The 24,619-nt window shown below is 43.0% G+C and overlaps 1 protein-coding gene across 3 annotated transcripts in view; it reads right to left on the bottom strand.

Moving 5' to 3' along the window:
- Nucleotides 1-24,619, bottom strand: part of CREM (cAMP responsive element modulator) — an 80,738-nt gene that overhangs the window by 19,105 nt on the left and 37,014 nt on the right. For all 3 annotated transcript variants that reach the window (XR_007354902.2, XM_048837708.2, XM_048837707.2), the window contains exons 3-6: nt 22,056-22,202; nt 15,313-15,410; nt 14,862-15,004; nt 5,807-5,995 (exon numbers count right to left, since the gene is read on the bottom strand). Coding sequence is in view for 2 of the 3 variants with exons in the window: in XM_048837708.2 (XP_048693665.1) it covers nt 5,807-5,995; nt 14,862-15,004; nt 15,313-15,410; nt 22,056-22,202 (577 nt within the window). In the remaining variant the exon portion in view is untranslated. The remainder of the gene's footprint in view (nt 1-5,806; nt 5,996-14,861; nt 15,005-15,312; nt 15,411-22,055; nt 22,203-24,619) is intronic.

Raw genomic sequence — 24,619 nt, 5'->3', positions numbered from 1 at the left:
CTCAGCTCCTCGTGCCTCTTGCTCCCAGCTCCTTGCATGCACGCCACAAACTGAAGTGAGGTCCCTTTTTAAACTCAGGTGCCCTGATTAGCCAGCCTGCCCTAATTGATTCTAGCAGCTTCTTAATTCGTTCCAGGTATCCTAATTAGCTTGCCTGCCTGAATTTGTTCCAGCAAGTTCCGTCTTGTTCTGGAACTGCCCTTGTTACCTTACCCAGGGAAAATGGACCTGCGTAATCTGGGACTAATATATCTTCCTTCTAACACTCTTCTGTAGCCATCTGGTCTGACCCTGTCACATATCCCCCCGCTCTGCTCAACACCACAGGGTTGGGCAACTTAGGACATCAGGCAGTGTACGTGTGACAAGCCATTTGCATTGCCATGGCGGCTTCCAGTCTGGTGTTGTATGGTGAATTGAAAAGGTTGTAGGGACAGGAACCATCTGGTCACTCTTGCGCTCTTCTCTTATTTCGCTGCATCCACTGGAGGGGTGCATGGTCGGTCACAAGGGTAAACTGTCGTCCCAGAAGGTAATAACATAGTGTTTCCATCGCCCATTTCACAAGCTAAGCACTCTCAACCACGGCATACTTCTGCTCTCTTAGGAGGAGTGTCCTGCTGAGGGAGAGAACTGGGTGTTTTTCGTCTCCGACCATCTTATAGAATCATAGAATATCAGGGTTGGACCTCAGGAGATCATCTAGTCCAACCCCTGGCTCAAAGCAGGACCAATCCCCAATTTTTTTTGCCCCAGATCCCCAAATGGCCCCCTCAAGGATTGAACTCACCACCCTCGGTTTAGCAGGCCAATGCTCAAACCACTGAGCTATCCCTCCCTCTGGAAAAATCGTCTGCTGAAACCCAGGATTGAGCCAGGGACCTTTAGATCTTCAGTCTAACACTCTCCCACCTGAGCTATTTCTGCGATAGGACAGCTCCCAATCCTACTTCAAATGCATCTGTTTGTAAAATGAATTCTTTGTTGAAGTGCAGGGCTATAAGCATGGGGTTACTGCAGAGGGCTGTCCGTAGATCCGTGAATGTGTTCTCCACAGCATCAGTCCACTTCACTATGTCCGGACCCCGGGCTTTAATCAGGTCTGTCAGGGGACTCGCTCTGGTAGCGAAATGGGGAATAAATTGCCGGTAGTACCCCACCACACCCAGGAATGCCCGGACTTGCTTTTTCCGATTCTGCCGGGGCCAATTTTGGATAGCCTCTAGTTTGTTTAGTTGGGGCTTGAATATGCCCCGTCCCACAATGTAGCCAAGGTATTTAGCCTCAGCTAGCCCTATAGCACACTTGGCTGGGTTGGCTGTGAGGCCAGCCCATCTTAGTGTGTCCAGAACCACTTCCACCTTTTCCAAGTGGGTCTCCCACTCAGGGGTATAGATAATTACGTCATCCAGGTACGCAGCTGCAAAACTGGTATGGGGCTGCAGGAACTTGTCCACAAGATGCTGGAAGGTGGCAGGTGCCCCATGCAGTCGAAAAGGAAGAACAGTATATTGAAACAGACCCTCTGCTACACAGAATGCCGTCTTTTCTTTTGCCTCTTTGACAAGGGGAATCTGCCAGTATCCCTTTGTTAAATCAAGGGTGGTCAAAAATCAGGCATTGCTCAGGTGGTCAACTAACTCATCAATATGGGGTATGGGGTATGCATCAAATTTTGATAGCTCATTCAGCTGGCGAAAGTCATTACAAAACCTAGTGGTGCCATCGGGTTTGGGAACCAACACAATCAGTCTCAACCATTGACTGTGGGATTCTTCAATGACTCCCAGCTCCAACATCCTTTTTACCTCTGTCTTGATCTCCTTCCTTTTTGCGGTTGGGACCCGGTAGGGCCTTAAAGTTACCTTTGCCCCCAAGGTCTGTGATAATGTGGTGATATGCTTCGGTCGTCCCGCCTGGTTTGGTTGAAAACACGTCCTGGTATTGGTTGATTATCTCAGTTACCTCCTTCTTCTGGTTTGGTGTCAGATCAGTGGATATCCTGAGCTGCTCCTGCAGGTTATTTCCCTGGATTGGGGTCTCTTGAGCCATTATATATGCCTCTCGCTGGTGCCAAGGCTTTAAGAGGTTAATGTGATAAATCTGTTCTTGTTTCCGGCGTCCTGGTTGCCACACCTTGTAGGTTACTTCCCCCACGGGTTCAACCACCTCACAGGGCCCCTTCCATTGGGCCAAAAGCTTGCTTTCTGCTGTAGGTACCAACACCAACACCCAATCCCCTGGTTGGAACTGTTGGACTTTTGCCTGGCGATTGTAATAGGTTCGCTGGGCCTCCTGTGCCTTTTCCAAATGTTACCGTAAAATAGGGGTGACCCGGGCTATCCGGTCTCGCATCTGCAATAAATGTTCTATTATATTTCTCCCCTCATTGGGTTCCTCGTCCCAGATCTCTTTGGTGATATCTAGTATACCACGGGGGTGGTGCCCATATAACAACTCGAAGGGGAAAAACCCAATTGAGACCTGAGGTAGCTTCCAGATGGCGAACACAATGTAAGGTAGTAAGGTGTCCTAATCCTTCCCATCCTGACTTACCAGCTTCCTTATCATAGCCTTGAGGGCTCGGTTAAACCTTTCTACCAGCCCATCAGTTTGCGGATGATAGACTGAACTTCTCAGGGTATGTATATGAAGTAGGGTACAAAAGTCCTTCATTAGCTTTGACATAAATGGGGTTCCTTGGTCTGTTAATATTTCCTTCGGTAGCCCCACTCGGGCAAAGATCCCCACCAGCTCTTTGGCTATCGTTTTAGAGGCTGTGTTCTGCAGGGGCACAGCTTCTGGGTAGCGAGTAGCATAGTCCAAAACAACAAGTATATATTGGTGGCCCCGAGCCGTCTTCTCCAGGGGTCCCACTAGGTCTATGGATATTCGCTCAAAGGGGACCTCTATGATGGGAAGGGGTACTAAAGGTGCCCTCAAGTGGGGACGGGGACTGTGCTGCTGACACTGTGGGCAGGATGCACAGTTCCTCCGCACTTCTTCATGTACTCCGGGCCAGAAGAACCATTATAGGACCCGTGTCAGGGTCTTCTTTACCCTCAAATGCCCCCCAAAAAGATGACATGGGGCAAGACTTAATACAACTTTCTGGTGTTTTTGAGGTAATAGGATCTGCTGTACCTTCTGCCCCTGTCCTGGTGCAATCTGGGATAAGAGATCCTTCTTCATTATGAAGTAGGGTCCTGGTCCCTGGGTTTTCCCTTCCACAGGAACCCCATTTATTTCGGTCACCTCTTTCCTAAAGTTGTCGTACCTTGGGTCTGCAGCTTGGTCCTGTCCAAAATTTCTTCTCCTGGCGCTAATCTGCCTGAGATCTAGGGGGCCAGTCTCTGTTGCCTCTACTGTTTCAGAGGCATTAGGGTGGGGATCAGACTCGAGTGCTTCTCCCTCCTGGGCGCCTCTCTGTTCAGATGCTCGGGTCCGTCTACCTACGAGAGCGACCCTCTGGCTTTGGGTCAGTATTCGGTTCCCAAGACCTTAGCTGCCCTTCTTTCCCTTTTCATCTTTCTACCCTGTCTGGGAGTGCAGAACAAATCTGGGGATATTTCAGAGAAAACTGGGGCTTGACAGTCTACTGTAGATGCCTCACTAATTTCAGGGTTCCCCTCTTTCTCTAATCCCCCTACCGGGAGTAAGTCTCCAAATCCTGGGAAGTCCCTCCCTATGAGCACCAGGTATGGGAGTTTAGGTACTACACCTGCTGCTACCTCAGTAGTGTTCCCTTAGATCTCGATTTTTACTGGGATGGTGGGGTAGTAACTGACTGTCCCATGGACACATGTTATCCCCATATGTTTAGCCTGCAGCAGCTGACTACGCTTTATGAGCTTCCCGGAGATAAGTGTGATAGCACTCCCTGAATCAACCAGTGCTGTAGTCTCTACCCCATTTAGTTTCACTGGTCTGGTGTACATATGTGGGGTTAGTGAAACCCCCACAAGGTGGATTAGGGAGCATGGGTCTGCCTCGTTCCCCATGTTACACTGCATACGCTCCTCGGCATTGGGACACTGTGCAGCTATGTGTCCCCACTACCCGCAGGCGTAACATCTGTATGGAGCCCTAGGCGTTCCCTGGTCTCTTGGTTTGGGCAGTTTAACATCACGATCCTCTTCCCCCTCAGTGCTTTGACTCTTTGTGACCTCTGGTGGGCCTTCAGCCCCTCTCTTTTTCCACCTGGGCCCTCCTGGCAGCCCAGTCGCTCGAGCTCTGGGGCTTGGTGCTGCTAGTTTAACCCGGGGTGCCTCTTCCTTAACTGGTCAGGTCAGCTCCTTCGCCGTCCTTTGCCTCTCTACCAGTGCGACAACCTCGTCGTAGGTGGAGGGCTCGTTCTGGCTTACCCAGGCGCGAAGGTCTGGCGGTAGTCCTTTCACGTACCAGTCGATGACCAGAACCTCTAGTATCTCCTCCGGACCCCGGGACTCAGTTTGTAACCACTTTTGTGCAAGATGGATGAGGTCATATAATTGGGACCGCGGGGTTTTGTTTTCCTGGTACCTCCACTCATGATATCACTGGGCCCGCACTGCAGTCGTTACCCCAGATCTGGGCAGGATCTCTGCTTTCAGCTGGGGGTAGTCTGCCGCAGCCTCTTCAGGCAAATCATAGTAGGCCTTCTGGGCCTCCCCACACAGGAATGGAGCGAGGATGCCACTGTTCTTGGGGCCAAGCCTCCCGCAGGGCTGTCCTCTCAAAGGCCAGGAGGTACGCCTCTACATCATCCTCCCGCGTCATTTTCTGCGGCCACACTGCCTCCTATTGGGTGGCTGCCTGGACATGGGTAGTCTCCTGCTGGGCAGCCGTGGCTTGTATCAGTGCCCACACTACGTCCTCCATTGTGGTGAGAAAAAAAATAAACCTTCTCCCCGCCCCCCCCTTTTTTTTAATAACACCCTCCTTCTTCCGCTGCGCTGTGAACACCAAATCCCACCGCTAACACCAGTTGTGACAAAGTTCCTCCTCTGCCTTGGTGGATCCTGCAGATATTAGCGGATTTGCTTGCCTCAGAGATTCACGGCAGCCCTCAGTTTGGCAACTTTTGCTAGTGGCTCAAACCTGCCGTTCACTCAGCTAACCTCATCTCTGGCCAGCATGAGAAAAAGGAAGGAGAACAATCCCCACAGTCTCTGCTGATCCACCATATGGGCCAGTGAACAGCTCAGAGACCTTCCCCTCTGGTGGAACCCATAGTCCAAGTCAACTCCTCCTGTGTCTGATCAGGAGTTGGGAGGTTTGGGGGAACCTGGGCCTGCCCTCTGCTCCGGGTTCCAGCCCAGGGCCCTGTGGACTGCAGCTGTCTAGAGTGCCTCCTGGAACAGCTGCGTGACAGCTACAACTCCCTGGGCTACTTCCCCATTGCCTCCTCCTAATGCTTGTACTCCTCAGTCCTTCAGCAGTACACTTCTCACTCTCAGCTCCTCATGCCTCTTGCTCCCAGCTCCTTGCATGCACGCCACAAACTGAAGTGAAGTCCTTTTTAAATTCAGGTGCCCTGATTAGCCAGCCTGCCCTAATTGATTCTAGCAGCTTCTTAATTCACTCCAGGTGTCCTAATTAGCCTGCCTACCTGAATTTGTTCCAGCAAGTTCCTTCTTGTTCTGGAATTGCCCCTATTACCTTACCCAGGGAAAATGGACCTGCTTAATCTGGGACTAATATATCTTCCTTCTAACACTCTCCTGTAGCCATCTGGCCTGACCCTGTCACAGTGCGCACCAACAAAAATCACTTTGTGAAAAAATCATTTGTATAAATCTAAAATTTAGTAGATCACAAAATATACCTTGGACAACAACTTGGCTTCCAGGTACAAAAAACTGCTGTGTGCCATCAGGTGTTTGTGCTGCATATTGCACAATGGTAGCACCTGGCTGAGAAGCTCCTGAATTTGTCATCGTTAACGTCTGCAGTCCCTGGACGCCATCAGACGCTGGATTAGAAATCTGGATTGCTCCACCTTGAGCTATGGCAACTAAATAGAAAAAGAAAAAAACAGATTAGGCAATAGAAACAAATATATACAAAATATTATACTATATCACTTTTGGAAGAAAGGTTTTTTTCCATCAGAGAGGGACTTCCAATCATCTCTGTGCTTAAAGAAATTTGCAGAACTAATACTATGGCGTGGAATGCTGAATGAATATATTTTTAAAAAACTGTACCAGTCTCTTACATGTCATACTCCTGTTTTATATTATTCAACTTTTGGGTCAATCACACGGAGAATGCACTACTTCACCCATTTTTTTTCAGTTTATAATCCCAGCAATTCTAATGCTTCCATAATAATTTCCATATAAGACTGATAAAGACAAATCATCAAGCCATTGGGGAAATGGAGTAAGAAGTTGAGGGTAATTATAACAGATGCAACGGGAAAAATAAAGAGACATTCAAATTTATCCTGACCCTTCCATAAGATGCAAAATACTGGGGGATCAGGAAGAAGGGAAATGGGTACCCTTCCCAGGAACTCAAAATTCTCAAGTCCTCCTTTTCTCAAGTTAGGATGTCTAGGTTTAGGCACATTGCACTTTAAGGTTATCTATTTGAGAAAAGACTGGGAAATTTTGTTTTGAGATACCAAAAATGTGAAAATCCGAATCTATTATCATCCAGTCAAAAATACAAAAGAAAATGTATGTATACATTTTGCCCATATCAGCTTGATTAAACTCTTCCATGTGACTCACAGAATACTCAGCATAGTAAGTGTTTTGTAAAAATCAAATTCATTAAAGGGGTAAATGCTAATTTCAGCAGAAGTTCACAAATACTCATTTAAAAACAGGAACATATTCACTAACTTCTATAATACCCACTTAGAAACATCATTTAAGGAGTACCCATTCCCCGGGAAGAAGTAAATGCTCTTTCTATGCAGGTATTTAAACTGCACACATCACCAAAGTATTTAAATGTTGCTGTGTGATAGAACATAAAATTCTATTATAAGCATAGCAGTGTTGCCAACTCATGATTTTACTGTGAGGCTCATGTTACTTGGTGTGTTTCTTAAAGTCTCAGCTTCTGGAGTCATAAGAGTTCAGGAGAATCTCAGCTTTCATTATTTTTAAAAAGTAAGTTTTTGCCCCTCATGGTTGTGGAAAAAGGCTGTAAAATGTGAAACCTAAAGTATCAAAAAGTATAAGATAAATAAAAATATATTTATTATTTTTTAATCTTATGATTTTTAAACATATTAGATGATTTGGGGGGGTCTTGACTTCCGATTTTTGAATACCTGAGGTCAGCAATACAGGATGTTTTTCTTTAAAATGCAACACAGTGCATTAAGCTTAGCCCATATCAGAGGGCCTTCAATTACTGACAGTTGATCTAGACACAAGATACACATACTGGTACTTCAAGTGGTTAAAACTTTTGAAAGGTAGGGGTGTTCGTGTTCCAGTTTCTTTGCACAAAGGGCCAGATAAGATGGTGCAGGTGCCCTCCAGCTAGCTTGTAAAGTATTGGAAAATTCCCCCTGTATAGAACGTTGAGTGAACCAGCTGACCTTGCATGAATCACTGAGGCATGGTTCAATCCCACATCCAACCTGACTCTAGCACAGCAAGTCCACACAGGATATTCTATATGTCACAAGTCAAGACAGACTCCAGAAGGCACCAGAAAAAAGAAAGGAGGTGGAGTAGCAGTCCTGCTCCCGCCACTGTTGCCAACTTTCACACGGTAAATACGTACCCCGACTTTCACAATAAGCCAAAAATCAAGCCAATCCCTAAGAACCCCAACACTCTGTGTGACTCGATCCCCCTGTTGTGCAGTTTGGGACTGTGGTAGGCTCGCTGTGCACCTCTGACTCTCTCCCCCCTTTGCCCCTGCTTGCCAGGAGCTGATCAAAAACAGAATCAACAAGCTACAAGCCCAACAAGCTACAAGACAAAAACTAGCCAACAAACAACTCACAAGCCAATTAAGCCAAAAACAAGCCCAAATTCTGCATTTTTTTCATGGGTTTGGTATATCAGCTCCCCACAAGCCTGGGATGCACAAGATGTTCCACCCCAGAAACAACACATTTGAGTGCATCCATATGACCAGTGAGATGAAGGACCAGAGGTACCTAGGACTCCTGGTGTTGTACAATCCCTCCAATGGAAACCCTGTCAACTTCCTGCAGGATCATATAGAGATGCTGCCCAGCATGGTATTGGAATACCCCAGATTTCTTGTCCTTCACAACTTCAACATTCACAGACAATGTCAATTCTACAGCAGCATATGCTCTAATGGCTTACATGGAAACCATTGGATTCTCCCAGGCAATCTCTGGACCTATGCATGCAGCCAGAGATAAGTTGGATCCTATCTTCAGTCCTGGACTGGCAACTGGAAACTTCACCAGCATACCAATCTCCTGATCCAATCATCACCTCATCCAGGCAGAGATCAGACCCTTCTCTCCTTCCCATCAGGTAGTGACCAACCAAAGCTGGTCCTCCCCTGAAGACTCCTGAACACCCTACATTTTCCATTCATCCCAGGAGAACAAGCCAGCCAAATACAAGGCCAAGGTGCAAATGAGTTTGTACAACAGTACAGTACCGTGTTGTCCACTACTATCAACAGCTTGGCCCAAGCCATCCATTCACACAGACAACAATGATCACTATGAGTCTCAGATGAGCTATGGCAGATGAAGTGCACATCTAGAAAGGTAGAATTCCAGCTATTCAAAAAACATTTTAAATCCCTCTACCATAGCACAAAATAACACTTACAAGACTATGCCACTGCAGTAAAGATGGCAAAATGAGCTTTCTACTCCTTCAGAATCAACATGGCAGAATCAAGGCCTACAGAGATATCTTGCATAGTGAATTGCCTAATCAACCCAGACTGCATAGGCTGAACATCCAAATAATAAAGCTTTGAAGAACTGTCAACAATCTTTAATTATAAGATTAACTAAATACATACATACAGCTAACTGAGAAAGAAAATTCTACCCCTAACTAGATTGCATTACCCTCCCCATGACCGAGTTTGGTCCCATCACACATGCCAAAACTCAAGAAACCCTGAAAAAATATTAGAATCACAATCAGTGAAACAGATCTATTTCCCTCCCGACCAGTAAAAGCCAGTGAAGAACTATTAAGCAAAGTTCTAATGGAAACAGTCAATGCCTCTTTCAGAGAAGCACATCTACCAAACTCCTAGAAAAATACAATAGTTTGCCCAACTCTCAAGAAGCCAACACTCAACCCTGAAAATCTTTCCAACTACTGTCCCATCTCCAATCTCCTGTTTCTGGGCAAAATAATTTAGAAAATAGTAACCACTAAGCTCAGGCAACATGTGACAGCAGCCAATCTCCTGGATACCTCACAATCAGGACTCACCACAGTGAGGGCTCCAGTGGCACTAAAAGATTATCTCTTCATGGCCATGGACACAAGTAAAATCAACATGCTTATACTGTGGACCTCTCCGCACACTTTGATACAATGGACCACCAAGTATTACGAACACATCTACATGACATAGCAGGAGTAAATGGCCGCCAGTATAGACTCCTATTGTTCCTCTCCAACAGAACTCAGAGAATGGAGATAAACAACTGCTCCTCCTCTCCAAAGGCCCTCACCTGTGACGTCCCACAGGGATCCATACTATCCCCACTTCTCTTCAATACATAAGATCACTGGGAGAGTTAATGAGACATCAAAGGCTTAGCTGCCAACATTATGCCGATGCCATTCAACTCTCTCTCTCATTCTCAGCTGATGTAACCACTGCCTCTACTAACATGTCAGAATGTATACAAGAAATTAGTTTTTGGATGAAGAGAAGCTGGACTGAACTGAGCCCAGGCAAGACTGATGTGATGCTGGACAGAAAGGTGAAATATTTCCAAGAGCTAATCAAGATGTTGTCTCCACCTTCCATCGAAGACATATAGTCCTCATTCATCAAAGGGCTGCGAAGGCATACAGGCTCTCAGTGTCCTGTTTTAACTCTTCGCTATGCTGGGTAGCATTAGTTGCCAAAAATGACTTTTTTTTTAACCTCCAGTTTGCTAGGGACCTTCATCCCTTCCTCCATCCTACACACCCTGAAATTGACAAAGGGGAAGTGACCAGGGCATCCTTACACTTTGTTGATTCTTGGCTGACATAACAGCTCCTTAGGATTGTAAGTGGCTGGAATGAAGTGACAAACTTGCTGTGGCTGAGGATCTGTGCTTAGAAGCTCAAGACCCAAAGGAAGTAGTTAGGCAAAATGGTATATTTTTATAAAACAATAGTAAATTCCAAATGGTCAAACCTAAATTTCAACTGCCACTATTTAGCAGGAACTGACCATCAATACTACAACTTGGATTGACTCTCAACTCTAACTTTTCTTTCACATGACAATTCTGACAACAACGAAAAGCATCTCAAGAAACATTTTGCTATAATTCCCTTAAACAAAGGTAGATCTAATATACTGAGTTCACTGCAATAAAAGGTGGACGGGATTTTGTTTTAAGGTTTTTGTCCTTTTCACATACAATGAAGAACTTTTTCAGATCTAGTTAATGAACTATTAAATTATGGAGTAAGAAAACTGCTTGCAAAAAGATACAGATTTAAAAACAGAGATCCCAAACCAGACTCATCGTCACATATGAAGGTTGATATCTGCATTCTTGAACAGTGCCTAATATTGAAGCATACTGCTGCAAATGTATTTAACAAATACTGTACATGAAATCAGTCTAAAAATGCAGAACATGTTGTTCTAAGCTATCAGCATGACTTCTTATTTGAGGGAAGAAAAGCATGCAGCAGGACACTTCTAGATCAGGCTCAAGCCAAAGCCTTTTAAAAATTAGATTAAATAAAATTTAATTAAATTTCTTATGGACTCTGCTAATTCAAGCAGACATTGGTGATAAATTTCTTTTGCTTATTGCAAAGTAGATGTCTTACTGAACAAATATTCCAATTAAAATAGAGAAAAACGCCTGCACTACTAGTCAGTACAGTTTTGGTGAATTATAACAAAGGAAAGTGATATGCAATTACAATTTTAAAAATTCTTGTTACTAAAATTTGCACTTAATTTCATATTAAAACATTAAATTTCTTAAAGAAACTCACTAAACAGTCGCAAAAATAATCAGAATAAAGTTTTAAAGAGTTCTTTCAGATTAGACAAGAGCGATCCCTGAGCCAAAAGAGGGAAGATGGCCATGTGGAGAGTATTTTCTCCAAAGAATCCCAAAATGAAAGTGGAAAAGCATGGAGTAGACTCATGCAAGAATGCCCAGGATTGCTGCTGACATCCTGAAGCCCAGGAGGTGGTGGTCCTGATTAATGCAATTATGGGAGTTCTTCAGGCTTTACTGAACAACACCTCAGATCTTAGCCACCAGGAGGAAGACAATGATGTGACTAGTGAAAACACAGGTCCCCAGATTGCCTGGCTGTTGAGTTAAGATGTTTTAACTCCCAGTTCATCGCAAACCTGTAGGACTGAAGATTCATTGTATGTCTGTTACAATACACCACCACAGACCCTACGGAGTTCCCCTTGTACGACAAAGATGATAAATGTCTCATTGCAACTAGAACCAACCCAACCCAAAACTAACAGACCGGTGATATTTAAGAAGAAAAAATAATTTTGGCATTAATGGTGGCTACATGATTTCAGACATGGGGAACATAGTTAAGAAAAGTAAAAGTTTGAAAACATGACCAAAGGAATTTTTACACAGAAAGATTTATTCTTTGTAGCACTCAGTAATAGTATTTGATACTAATGGAAATGTTTAACCCTTTACACATAAGGCCCAATTCTGTTTCCATTCAGATCAGCATCCAAATTCATACTGACTACAACAAAGCAAAATTTAACTATAATTCATATAGAGCTTCTTTTATATGTACTGAAAGTTGCTGCGTAGCATAAGTAATCATTGAATTTGTGTTTAATTTCCAAATGCAGATAGTTTCTTCTGGCACTTATTTTCTTTTCAGTTTTGGATACATTCAACAACTCTATTACTTTGTGTTTTGCTACTTCCATTCCTTCAAGCCTATCCAGGTTTTCCTGAAAAGGCTACGTTTTGGAATGAATTCTTCACATTTTTTAATATAACTTCAATGCTGAGACTCTTGACAAAACTGTAGTTTGGTCAGGACGACCCAAAATGAAAAGCTGAACACAACTAATAAATAGTGGTACAAGTTGTGAGCAGCTCCCAAGAGGTCCTGAGCACTCCTATTGCAGTCACTGGGAATTTAGGAATCAGCATCTAGCAGGAGTGACTATCAATGCCCTTACTTTTCAGACCCAACAAATTTAAGGACTTTTATATTCTACAGCAGGGTTCTCAACGTTTTTCTTTCTGAGCCCTCCCCCCTCTTCCCGCCCATGCTAGAAAAACTCCACTGCCCACTTGTGCCACAACAACTGGTTTTCTGCATATAAAAGTCTGGTCCGGCATTAGGGGATAGCAAGAGGGGCAATTGCCTGGGGCCCCATGCCACAGAGGCCCCCACGAAGCTAAGTTGCTCAGGCTTCAGCCGCAGTTCCGGGTGGCAGGGCTCAGGGACCTGGGCTTCAGTCCCATGCGGTGTGGCTTCAGCTTTCTGCCCTGAGCCCCAGCAAGTCTAACACTGGCTCTGCTAGGCGGACCACCTGAAACCTGCTTGCAGCCCCCCACGGGGCCCCAGACCCCTGGTTTTGAAACACTGTTCTACAGAACCTTAATTTGGTCATCACCATTAACATCTCTACAACCAGAGTAATAATGAATATTTAGAATAGTAATTAGTAGTTCAGTGTTAAATGTAAATTTTGTTTTCTCAGTGTTGATAAAATCATTTTACTTTTACAAATTATAAAGAATAGCTAGAGGAATTCTAAGAACATTTAAAGAATTAATTTATTTAGAAAGAGCCATCTATCCTTTTCTAAGTTCCATTGTTAACATTTTAATAGGAGTCCTCTGTTCTCATTTACATGCTCCAGAAGAAGCAGACCTCCTTGCCATTTTCCTGCCATTGTGTAGGAGAAAATACACTGCTGTTTTTAATAAAAATCTTCATTATTTTGACACGAGAAGACCTGAGACATAAATGACTCACTGTAACAGTAAATTCTTTGTTTTTAATGCTATAAAAAACTCTATATAAAAAGGAAAAAGATTAAAGGAAATTCAACCTACAGAAGAGAAATGACTGCAAAATCTAACATTCATAGTGAGGTGTGAAATGTTTGACACGTAAATAAAGCAAAAAAAATCTTTGAGGAATACAGCTATGAAGCTATTTTTTCTACCACTGTTTAGAGAAAAAGGATGAGCAGTTCGAAATTGTAGCTTATGGTTAATTCCATACAGAAAAATTATTATTAATGCGACAGGAAGATTGGAAGATCAATCAATCAAAAGTCAGAAAACTGAGAGATAAGCGAGAAAGTTCCATTGTACCTTTCCCTCCTGTGCTTATCCCTAAATTATGGTCTCTATCTCATTACAAATTATATGTCAATTCATACCATAAACAATGTTATGTTTATATCATGGAGGTCATGGTCATTCTCTGCTTCAGCCCCAGGGGCTGTGGGACTCGAGTTGGCAGCCAGTGGGGCCCTGGCAGGGTTCCAGTGACAGGCGACAGCAGTGACAGGGGGCCCCTCTGCAAGGTTCCAGCAACAGGTGACAGACTCCTGAGGGGGCCCTCCTCAGGGTTCCGTCAACGGGGCAACAGCCTCGTGCAGGGGCGGAGGACGCCTCGGCAAGTGGCTGGGGTGTGCCATTTTCTCTTTGGGAAATACGGTCACTCTGCAGCTCCCAGCTACCACTGGCAGAGGGGGAACCCCAGAGCTCCCAGCCACCATGGAGGCGGGGGAAACCATAGAGACACATTTCAGAGTAGCAGCCGTGTTAGTCTGTATTCGCAAAAAGAAAAGGAGTACTTGTGGCACCTTAGAGACTAACCAATTTATTTGAGCATAAGCTTTCGTGAGCTACAGCTCACTTCATCGGATGCTGTGTCTCATCGGAGACACAGCAGCAAAAGTCACAGACAGGTCACAGCTTCTGTGCATTTTTGTTTATTGCCGATGATGTGTCCATGACTTTTATTAAAAATAACCATGACAAAATCTTAGCCTTAACCATAAATAGGATGAAAACTATAATTTGTACAATGTGACATGCAATAAGTTACCATACAGTACACACATTCTTCAGATGACTTGATTACTGACACAAGTAGAGATTAAAATACAATGAATACTCTATTTCACACCACATAATTTGATAGTATTGATATTTTGCATTAGATTAGCAAAATGGTATTACATTTTTAAGACAAAAAGTGAGCCATAGTCACATACAACTTTGTATTGCACTGTATTGATATTTTAATCAACATTTCCAATCAACATGCGCATTTAATACAACTTTAAAACAATACAGTTATAAAAAATTCTAATAATATACAAATACAAATACCTGTCTATGGAAAAGACAAGAGAGACACCTACATTTTGCTCTTTCAGCCAATACCTGGTTCTTCCATTCTTTAAAGCACAGTACAATTTCAAAATGACCCCAAGTTTGGGAAATTAACAGAGGCTTTGAGGTTGGGGGGAAACAGACAAGAAAAAGTTTTATTTTTGCTAATATGATGTGGCAGAAGATGCAATCTGCAATCCTCTTGGACAAATATGAAGATAAATCTCATTCACTTTTTCCTGGTCCAAATAGTTCTCTCTATTTTTCACTCTGCTATTTTTAAATTCAGCAAAAGATAGTATCAGATTTTTTTAAATTAAAATGCTATACTGTATCTTAGCATACATACTGTATTGCCCTGTGCTAGTCTGATATAGGCTGGTTGGTACTGCCATTGCAGGGATGCCAGAAGGTGTTCCTTCTTCCTCTGACTTTTCCTCTTCAATCTTAGGGACACCAGTAGGATCAGAAGATAGTTCATTCAGAATTTTTCTAAAACATAATTTAAACAATTTAATTTAAACTACAGATTTAAAATCAATGCCCGTATGAGAAACATTTTGAGGACTGTCTTTTACTGATATTTATACTATGAGTAGCATGTATGGAATGTTGTAGCCGTGTTGGTCCCAGGATATTTGCGAGACAAGGTGGGTGAGGTAATATCTTTATTGGACCAACTTCTGAATGGTGATAGAGACAAGCTTTCAAGCACACACAGAGCTCTTCTTCAGGTCATAACAGTAGTAATACGAGTAGTATGTGGCAGTTAAGCTCATTTTAAAAAAGCATAAACTTACCGGTATGAAGGCCTTCTTGAAAGAATCTCTCTACGTTTTTGAGAATCAGTTACACCCTCCGAGTCTGCAGAGTCCTCTGCATTTGCAACTGATGTTACCTATAATTCCAAAATTTCTGAAATTCATCATCTTATACAATACAGATGCTGGTAACAGGGTTGTGACACTACACCACATATTCTTCATAGAATTATTGTTATAATATGATTATAGCATATCTAAGATATATTTTATGCAAGATGGGTCTTGTGAGCTATCATTGGAAAGATTATGATTTACTGAATAGGATTATCATATTTGTATGCATGTATCATTTTTGTATCTAAAGTTAGGAATATTGACTATACATCTGTACTACAAAAAAGCGTTTGCACCTGGGGAATGCCCACCAGACAAAATGCAATCAGTGTGGCTGGTTAGCTGGGGACCAGGCAATGAACCATTAGGGAGAACAAAAGGTCTTTGAAGATGCTAATCTCCCACATTCCTGGGATGCTACAAACAAGACCTTTGACTCATGGCTGCTTTGACACTGCAGGGCCATGTGATCATGTCACCTGGTACTGGACTCCATGATAGAATACCAGTATTTTTCCATGGCAGGGAGAGGGGGAGGAACCACACTGGAAAACAAAGGATTCCCGGCATATGTAAGTCAGGGAAGTCCTGACCTATGTAAGTCAGGGAAGTGACATAATGAGTGGTTGTTCTTCACTGAATCCCTGCCCAGGAAGACTGCTGGAAACATCTAAGAAACAAAGACAGAGATAGGGAGAAGCACTGAGCACTGAGCTCTATCTTCTGTAGTTAATAACCTTGTTTTGTTTTCTCTAAAACCAGTTTGTGGAATTCATAACTGGGGTGCAAAAAACTGTGCATATCTTCCTCCACATTGAGGGAGGGAGGGAGTGAATTTTATGAGCTTACGCTGCACAGTTCTCAGTGCAGTGCAAGACAATAACATTTTGGATTTACACTCCAGAGGAGGTGTGCACTTGAGTGCTGGGCAATTCCTTAGCTGAAGCCTTCCCATGCAGTGCTGATTTCAGTGTCTGTGTCTTTCTGCAGCTGGGTGTGTCCCTACCTATGTGTGTGCTGGAGAAGGCTTGAGGGCCTGGTTCAGCGGGACAGTGTAAGGGAGTCCAGGGTGGTGGAACAGGCAGGCTCAGTGGCACCCCAGTGTATCAGATGGCATCCCGGGGGTGGGGGCAACCCATCACAAGGGTGAATGACTTATAGGCTACGTATACACTATGAGCTAGGCTGTGATTCCCTGCTCATGCACACATACTTGCATTAGTTCTGATTGAGCAAGTACGAGCATAAACAACAGCATAGCCACATTAACACAGGTAGGGGGAATGGAAGCACAGCTTAGCTGTGGATACATATTTGGCACATCTGGGCTGTGCCTCAGTTGCTACCACACGTGCTACCACAGCCTCACTGCCATTTATACTTGCGCTAGCTTGGCGAGAGCTAACGCAAGAGCGTGTACACGAGCAGAGGAATCACACTGCTAGCTTTTAGTGTAGACATAGCCTTACTCTGCCCAGGTCTATCAGAGCAGGGATTGCTCCAGCTGGCCAGCTAGCGACCACTGCCAGGGGCCGCCAGAGCAGTGGCTGGTGTGGTTGTCCCAGGGGCCAGCAGCTTGGGCAGCCTTGGGGTCAGCCACACAGGCCCCTGCAGAAGTTGTGGAGATCAGGGAAAATCACGGAATCTGTGACTTCTGCGACCTCCATGACAGACATGGAGCCCTACATGTAAATAATTTCCATGTTCAGTGCGGTGGAACCTTGAAATTTGGTACGCTCATTCATTATAAACTATAGGACTATGCCCAAATTTGAATTCTGACATTTCCATCATAGATCACCAACTGGACACCAATTTGAAACATACATTAATTTTTTTCTGTGCGGTGATCTCCAGTTTGGAGAAATAAAGGTAATCCAAATTCTATATTTCTAATTTTAGCCAAAAAAAAGTCAGAGGTGAATGCATACATCCATGTTGTTAATCACATCGATTCAAAAATGTAGATTGCCATCAGCTAGTAAAACATAACCATTTCTTAAGTTGCAATTATAGCATTAATCAATTTCAACTTAATACCAAAGTCAAACTAAATACTAAATGCAAAATGTCATACTAACATAACTTTAATTTTAACTTCAATGCTAATGCACAATATACATGACATGCAAAAGTTAAAGTTGCTGTGATAACCTCACCACAGCCACAGAAATTAAGTTACCATCCAGAAATTAAGGAATACATTTAAAAACATAAATGATCATCTAAAATACTACATACCACATGTGCACAGGGGCTAGGTTAGTATTAGTGTGCAAACTTTAACTTTAGAACTTTCTTGACTTTTGTGAGTTGACATTTTCACATTTTCTTAGAGTTGCATTAGCACCATTTTTTACATATTAATTTCAGGTTGGGAGATTTTAAATGCAAAAAACTGCACAGCTAAACCACAGTCTATACCAGCAGATATTATTTTGTGCAAAACTGAAACTGCGATTAACTGAGTAAGGCAAAACACTATTTACATGATTCATTTAACTGCTCAGTCCACAGTTGTGTAGGATATGCACAAAAGTGGAATTGTGCAGTTACATTAGTTAAATGGAAAATAGCATATTCACATAGAGAAAAGCAAAAACTACATTTTTTGTAGATTAGGTAATTTAGATAGTCTAACTATTAACTTAATTCAACAAAAGTGAGCTAGAAGTCTAACAGAGTCAGACTTGGACACAGTAAAGGTTCCTACACCTGGAGCTAACATCAGAAAAGATAGAACTCAGACTATTGCTGTACCTGTCTCACATAACCTAGGGCCCTAAATGCTTGTGGCACAAAGCAGAACTTGCGTGGATCCGAAAGGGCATGACTTCCTGGAAGATTCTGAAAACTTGTGGCATTAGGGCACCTCATCCCAAAAGTATAAACAGTCAGAGACCATGACTTCAAAGACCTACAGGTTACTGTAAACAAAAGAAACCTAACGTCTCTTTTACTTTACTGATTTAACTGCAATTCCATTTCTGCTCAAAACCATTTTGCTCAAAACAGTATGGCGCTTGCTAGGATAGTGTGCGACATACACAGTAAAATGAAGCATCCACATAATTCAAAAACATAATGAGAGGTACTTCTGCAACTGTGCACAAACCTAATTTTAAACTAGACTGCAAAACCCAGCTCGGATGAGCAGAATCAATTTGTGGAGGTTCTGCTCATTTCTCTCACAGAAATCACGAAGATTGGCAAAGGCGACTTAAAAAAGTTGCCTTAAGGATTCCCTTAGCCTAGGCACAGGGTCACTCCAAGGCAGGTTGGAGGCATGTCAGTGGTCCAAGGGGCAAGGCAGGAACATGATGCTATCCAGCAATAATGTCAGGCAGAGTGGTCTCCTTGAGGACCCTTATCTGATGTGCACTGCTGAGATACATTAGGACAGTGGTTCTCAACCAGAGGTCCGGGGCTCCCCTGGGGACCGCAAGCAGGTTTCAGGTGGTCTGCCAAGCAGGGCCAGAGTTAGACTCACTGGGGCTCACGGCAGAAAACTGCAGCTACACCACATGGGTCTGAAGCCTGGGTCCTTGAGCCCTGCCCACCCAGGGCTGAAGCCGAAGCCTGAGCAACTTAGCTTTGTGGGGGCCTCTGTGGCATGGGGCCCCAGGCAATTGCCCCACTTGCTATCCCCTAGTGCCAGCCCAGGATTTTATATGCAGAAAATCAGTTGTTGTGGCACAGGTGGGCCGTGGAGTTTTTATATCATGTGTGTGTGCATGAGGGGGAGGGAGGGAGAGGAGAGGCGGGACAACTCAGAAAGAAAAAGGTTGAGAACCCCTGCACTAGGAGACCTAGTCTCAAGTATGTAGCATACATCTTCAAAATGTGGAGAAAGTGGCCAAAATCAATACATGTAATTTCTTGGCTATCTGTACATATAATTGGGGGTTATACCAATGAAAGGGCTATACAATTTGGTTGCTGTAATGAGTTCTGTACCTATGGATTTTTTTTAATGATATGATAAAAATACTTAACACTTGCTGTTTCGTGAGGGATTACCAGAAGAAAAAAAGACTTCATTAGAGAGCAGCCAGAGCTGCTGGTTCTACAGGCTTTCACCATCTCCATTCCTTCCCAGCTCTACTCCAGCTCACAGCTCTAGATTGGTGTTTAATTACAAGGCCAAGTTAAAGTTCAAGGGCAGGGTGGGTAAAGACCCTTCAGTCCCTCTTTCTTCCTCCCTCCTATGAATCTGTTGTAGACACCTGGCAAAATGCAGAGCGGACTGGGTGGAAAACAGAAACGAACTTCAAAGAGTGAGCTGAAATGCAAAACATTCGCCACAATGCAGAGCAGTTAAGATCCCTAATTTTGGGCAACAGCTTTTTCACTCAAAAGGCTGCGGTATCCCAAAATACTCAGTCTTTGTCACCCTTCTTGTTCAACCTCTTGTGAAGCCACGGGGCAGAAGGGGGCAGGAGACTGTGTGCAGGTACAGGCACCATATCATCAAAATGCAGATGACATTAAGCTTCTTTTAGTGAAACCCAGATTATACCATTTCCTCAGTGTCCCAGTGTCCAGTAGGGTCCTGGGTGAAAGCCAGCTGAATAAGGAGGTGCTGCTGACTGGATGGGGAGAATACTTTAAGGATCTGATTAAATCTATAATTGCTCATGTTATGGGGTATACTGGCCCTTTAGAACCCCGTCAGGACAGAAACACCCTCTCTCCCTTTAATAACCATATTCATAGAATCATAGAATATCAGGGTTGGAAAGGACCTCAGGAGGTCTTCTAGTCCAAACCCCCAATCAAAGCAGGACCAATCCCTAATTTTTTCCCCCCAGATCCCTAAATGGCCCCCTCAGGGATTGAACTCACAACCCTGAGGTTAGCAGGCCAATGCTCAAATCACTGAGCTATCCCTCCCCGCAAAGGTAAGGAAAAAAGGAAGCAACCAGCCAGGGTTAACTGGGCACAACTTCTTCCTTCCTTCCACTCTGATTGTGGGAGAAGACAGAGCAGCTGTAATTGGCCCAATACCCGTTACGGGAGAGCAGTTGGTTCCTATTCCCCTAATAAAAGAGATGGTTGGTGAGAAACCCAGGGGAAATGCTTCTCTTGCTGGGTGACTTCAAGCCATGGGGCAAATATTTTATTTTTTTATGTTTGTTCCAAACTAAACTGAGTTGAAAAATGGTGAATTTAGCAAGTGAGAAGGGCTCTCAGATATTTGTTTGTTTTATTGGTAGAGCTGAGTCTGCTGTAAATTACTTTTGAAAGCAGTATTTTCTTTTGAAACTCAAACACTGGTGCGGCTGCCAAAGTGTGGTCCAGCCCAAAGCTTGGGCCTCCTACTCCTGTAGTCCACTATCTTGGGTTCTTGCCAGGCTCCATACTACATACATGTCCCAGATAGCAGCAGGGCGAGAAGTTCAGTATTTCACTTTCCACTGGTTAAGAGAATGTACTCCTCCCTCACAGACACATCCTCACCATGTTTATACGTCTCTTTGTTATCTAACTGGGGCTAAACTTGAAAGCTACTCAGAAGCTTCAGCGAATGCAGCATGTGGCTGCCTGCCTTTCAAGCAGTCCAGTGAGAACATATTGCTCTTGTGCTCTATGTGTTGCCAAATAATTTCTGGGTGAAATTTGAGGTCTCTCAAGTCCTTGAGAAGAGTGGTTAGATTCCAGTTATCTAAGAGACCACCTCTCTTTGGAAGGAACACTTTTCACTGTCAAGAGTAAAATTTGAGTGAGCCGAGGACAGGATTAGCAGGGCCGGCTCTAGGCACCAGCAAACCAAGCACATGCTTGGGGCGGCACTTTTCAAGCGTGGCATTCCGCCCCCCTGCCCCCATTTTTTTTTTTTTTTTTTGCTTTGGCGGCATTCCCCTTGGGGCAGCAAAAAGCCTAGAGCCGGCCCTGAGGATTAGGCAAGGTATTGCCACTCACAGCAAATACTCCTAAACCACTTCAGTAGTAGTTGTAAGATATTTTTATTCAGTCTTTTCACTTATGAGAAGCTCTGAAAACTCCTGGTGCTTAGTACACTGGTCCCCGTCCTCTAACTTAAACAAGATCAGGCTTGTGAAGGTTTGCCAAATATATGCTACCTGTTTTGTAGCCATTTTTAATTTTTATCGACCAGTATATCATGTAAAGCAAACCCAGATGCAATAATGGATGCTGCTAATTATAAACAATAAGAAGAGAAGCTGTATTTATAATACTTTTATTTGTATTGCTCCCAGATACTCTCAATGGGGCCCCATTATTCTAGACTTTCTACTAATACATTGAAGAGATAATCTACGCACTGAAAAGTTAATAATCCCATTTGAGACAAGGAGGAGCAGAACAACCAAATGAGAAAACAAAGTGGAAGAGTCATTAAAATAGGACCATGTGATTATACAAGTTTGCTATTGCACAAATTGAGGGTTCCAAGGCATCATTTCTTTAAAAGATAAACAAGAAATATTAATGAATCTCTACACACCACCTGCCTAGCTATTGTCAGTTGGCCATTACCCATGGGCATCATGGTAGAAGTGGGTTTTCTATCCACTGGTGAGAAAGAAGATGGAAAGTTGAAGATCCAAGGTGGAGGTTTCAAAACGGGGGTGGGGGAGGAGGAGAAACCACAAGCTTAAAATAATCAATATCTACAGCAAAAAATATAAAGGACAGCTAACCTGAACAGCCTGCATTGGTGTTGACTGAATCACTGATGGCTGTGTGGTTTGAATCACTCCCTGGACGTGTACAGTTTGACCAGAAGGCAACTGTACTAGAGTTATAGCTGGAGATCCTCTTCCAGCACTTGATCCAGCTACAGAAACCTGCAAGAATTATGATAATCATGTTTAAACAAAGTGCATTGTGGATTTCAATTTAATACTTCAAAAAGCAATAACACAGATAAGTTAAATGATAAAATTTTGAGCCAAACTGCAAGAAAAAAAATACACACTATACTACTTATTACTAGGACAAAATTATTACTATTTGTGCTAATTACATACCTTTAAGCTGTCTCAAATTGGTGACCAAAAAAACCACTTGTCACTTCTTAAAATTTTGACCTTTAGTCAATTTTTCAAGGACCCGTCTGTTTTTTATTAAAGATCTCCAAGCTTTCAAAGACTAAATCTTCTACCCATGGCTTGTACTATAGGACAGAATCACAGAGCTCTCAGCTAGAAGTATCAGTATGGGGTGAACAAATCCAATCATGATAGGATACTCTCAATCAGTGGTATGAAATCCTTTGGTCCCCTTTTATCCAATCTTTGGCTTTCTACTTGTATTCTTCAGGAAGATGTTCTAATGTAGAGGACAATTTTTTCCCATAATAAAACAGTTGTATCACTAAAGCGATACTTGGATTGTAAACTCTTCAAAGCAAGGACTGTATCTGTATTATGTTCATAAAACACCTAGCACAATGGGGCAAGTGCCTCTCAACACTACTGCAATATAAACAACAATACACCACAACTAATGATTTTCAATCCTCAAGGCTGACATGGTGGAGGAATATGGTTTCTTACCCAGATTAGCAATCATGCTGGCCTCTTTTTCTTACAGTATTCTACAACAAAATCTTCCTCCTTTAATCTCTGGTGCAGTAGTAAAGCCTATCAGAGATCCAGGTATTGGTTGGGAGAAGAATATTCTAATCCCTATGGTGGAACATGTTAAATTGTATCAGTTTGTTTGCCAAAAGGTAGTCATAACCCCTTTAAAAGGCTCCAGTAAACCTTAAATAATTGACAGCACAATTTTCTCTTTTCTGGGTCTCTAAAACCAAATTTTGTGAGACATCTTGTTGAATTCTGATACCTCTAAATTTAGAGCATACGCCATTCTAGATTAAAAGAACACTTAGAAATGCCTACAGCCATCCAGCTGCCAGAGATGTTGAAATGATGGAAATATTGTCCTATGGAGAGGTAAACAAGACTGAAAACAGTCATGAAGCAAAAGGAAGATTTTAAAGATCACTGTAATGGATCTGAATCTGTCTCTGGCAAATCATCCCTAATCCTGGACACAAGAAGAAAAGGTGATATAGAAGAAAAGAACAAAGACAAATTCATAGGATTTGTAGAAGATATGATGGGATAGCCTAATTTTGGCAATTAATTGATCTTTGACTATTAGCGGTAGATATGCCCAATGGCCTATGATGGGATGTCAGATGGGGTGGGATCTGAGTTACTTCAGAGAATTCTTTCCTGGGTCTCTGGCTGGTGAGTCTTGCCCACATGCTCAGGGTTTAGCTGATCGCCATATTTAGGGTTGGGAAGGAATTTTCCTCCACGGCAGATTGGCAGAGGCCCTGGGGATTTTTCGCCTTCCTCTGCAGCGTGGGGCACGGGTCACTTGCTGGAGGATTCTCTGCACCTCAAAGTCTTTAAACCATGATTTGAGGACTTCAATAGCTCAAACATAGGTTAGAGGTTTGTTACAGGAGTGGGTGGGTGAGATTCTGTGGCCTGTGTTGTGCAGCCGGTCAGACTAGACGATCATAATGGTCCCTTCTGACCTTAAAGTCTATGATTCTAATATGAACTCAGAATATGATCCAGATTTTAACTCCATGTAATTGGCGTCACACAAGAGCCATTACAAGGAACGAACAAGGGTTGATTCTAAATATTTTCAAAGTATTCTAAATTGTCAATACATACTACAGAATTATTAAACAATAAATTTGTAAGCACCTGTAAAATAATAGGGTCATAAGGAATAGCCAGCATGGATTTGTCAAGGACAAATCATACCAAACCAACCTAATTTAATTCTTTGATAGTGTCAGTGCCTAGTGCATAGGGGAAAAACAGTACATATATGTCTTCATTTTACTAAGGCTTTTGACATAGTCCCATGTCACATTCTCATAAGCGAACTAGGGAAATGGGGTCTAGATTAAATTACTAAAAGGTGGGTGCACATCTGGTTGAAAGAGCATACTCAAAGAGTGCTTATCAATGCTTTGCTGTTAAACTGGGAAAGCGTATCTAGTGGGATCCCACAGTGGTCAGTCCTGGGTCCAGTACTATTCAGTATTGTCATTTAATGTCTTTGAAAATGGAGTGGAAAGTATGCTTATAATATTTGAAAATGACATCAAGCTGGGAAGGATTGCAAGCACTTTGGAGGACAGGATTAGAATTCAAAATGACCGTGACAAATTGGAGAACTGATCTGAATTCAACAAGATGAAATTCAATAAAGACAAGTGAAAAGTACT

This window comes from Caretta caretta, chromosome 2 (assembly GCF_965140235.1).
Source record: "Caretta caretta isolate rCarCar2 chromosome 2, rCarCar1.hap1, whole genome shotgun sequence".
Taxonomy (NCBI): domain Eukaryota; kingdom Metazoa; phylum Chordata; order Testudines; family Cheloniidae; genus Caretta; species Caretta caretta.
The sequence above is the reverse complement of the archived record's forward strand: the minus strand, read 5'-3'. Positions and strand labels throughout refer to the sequence as shown.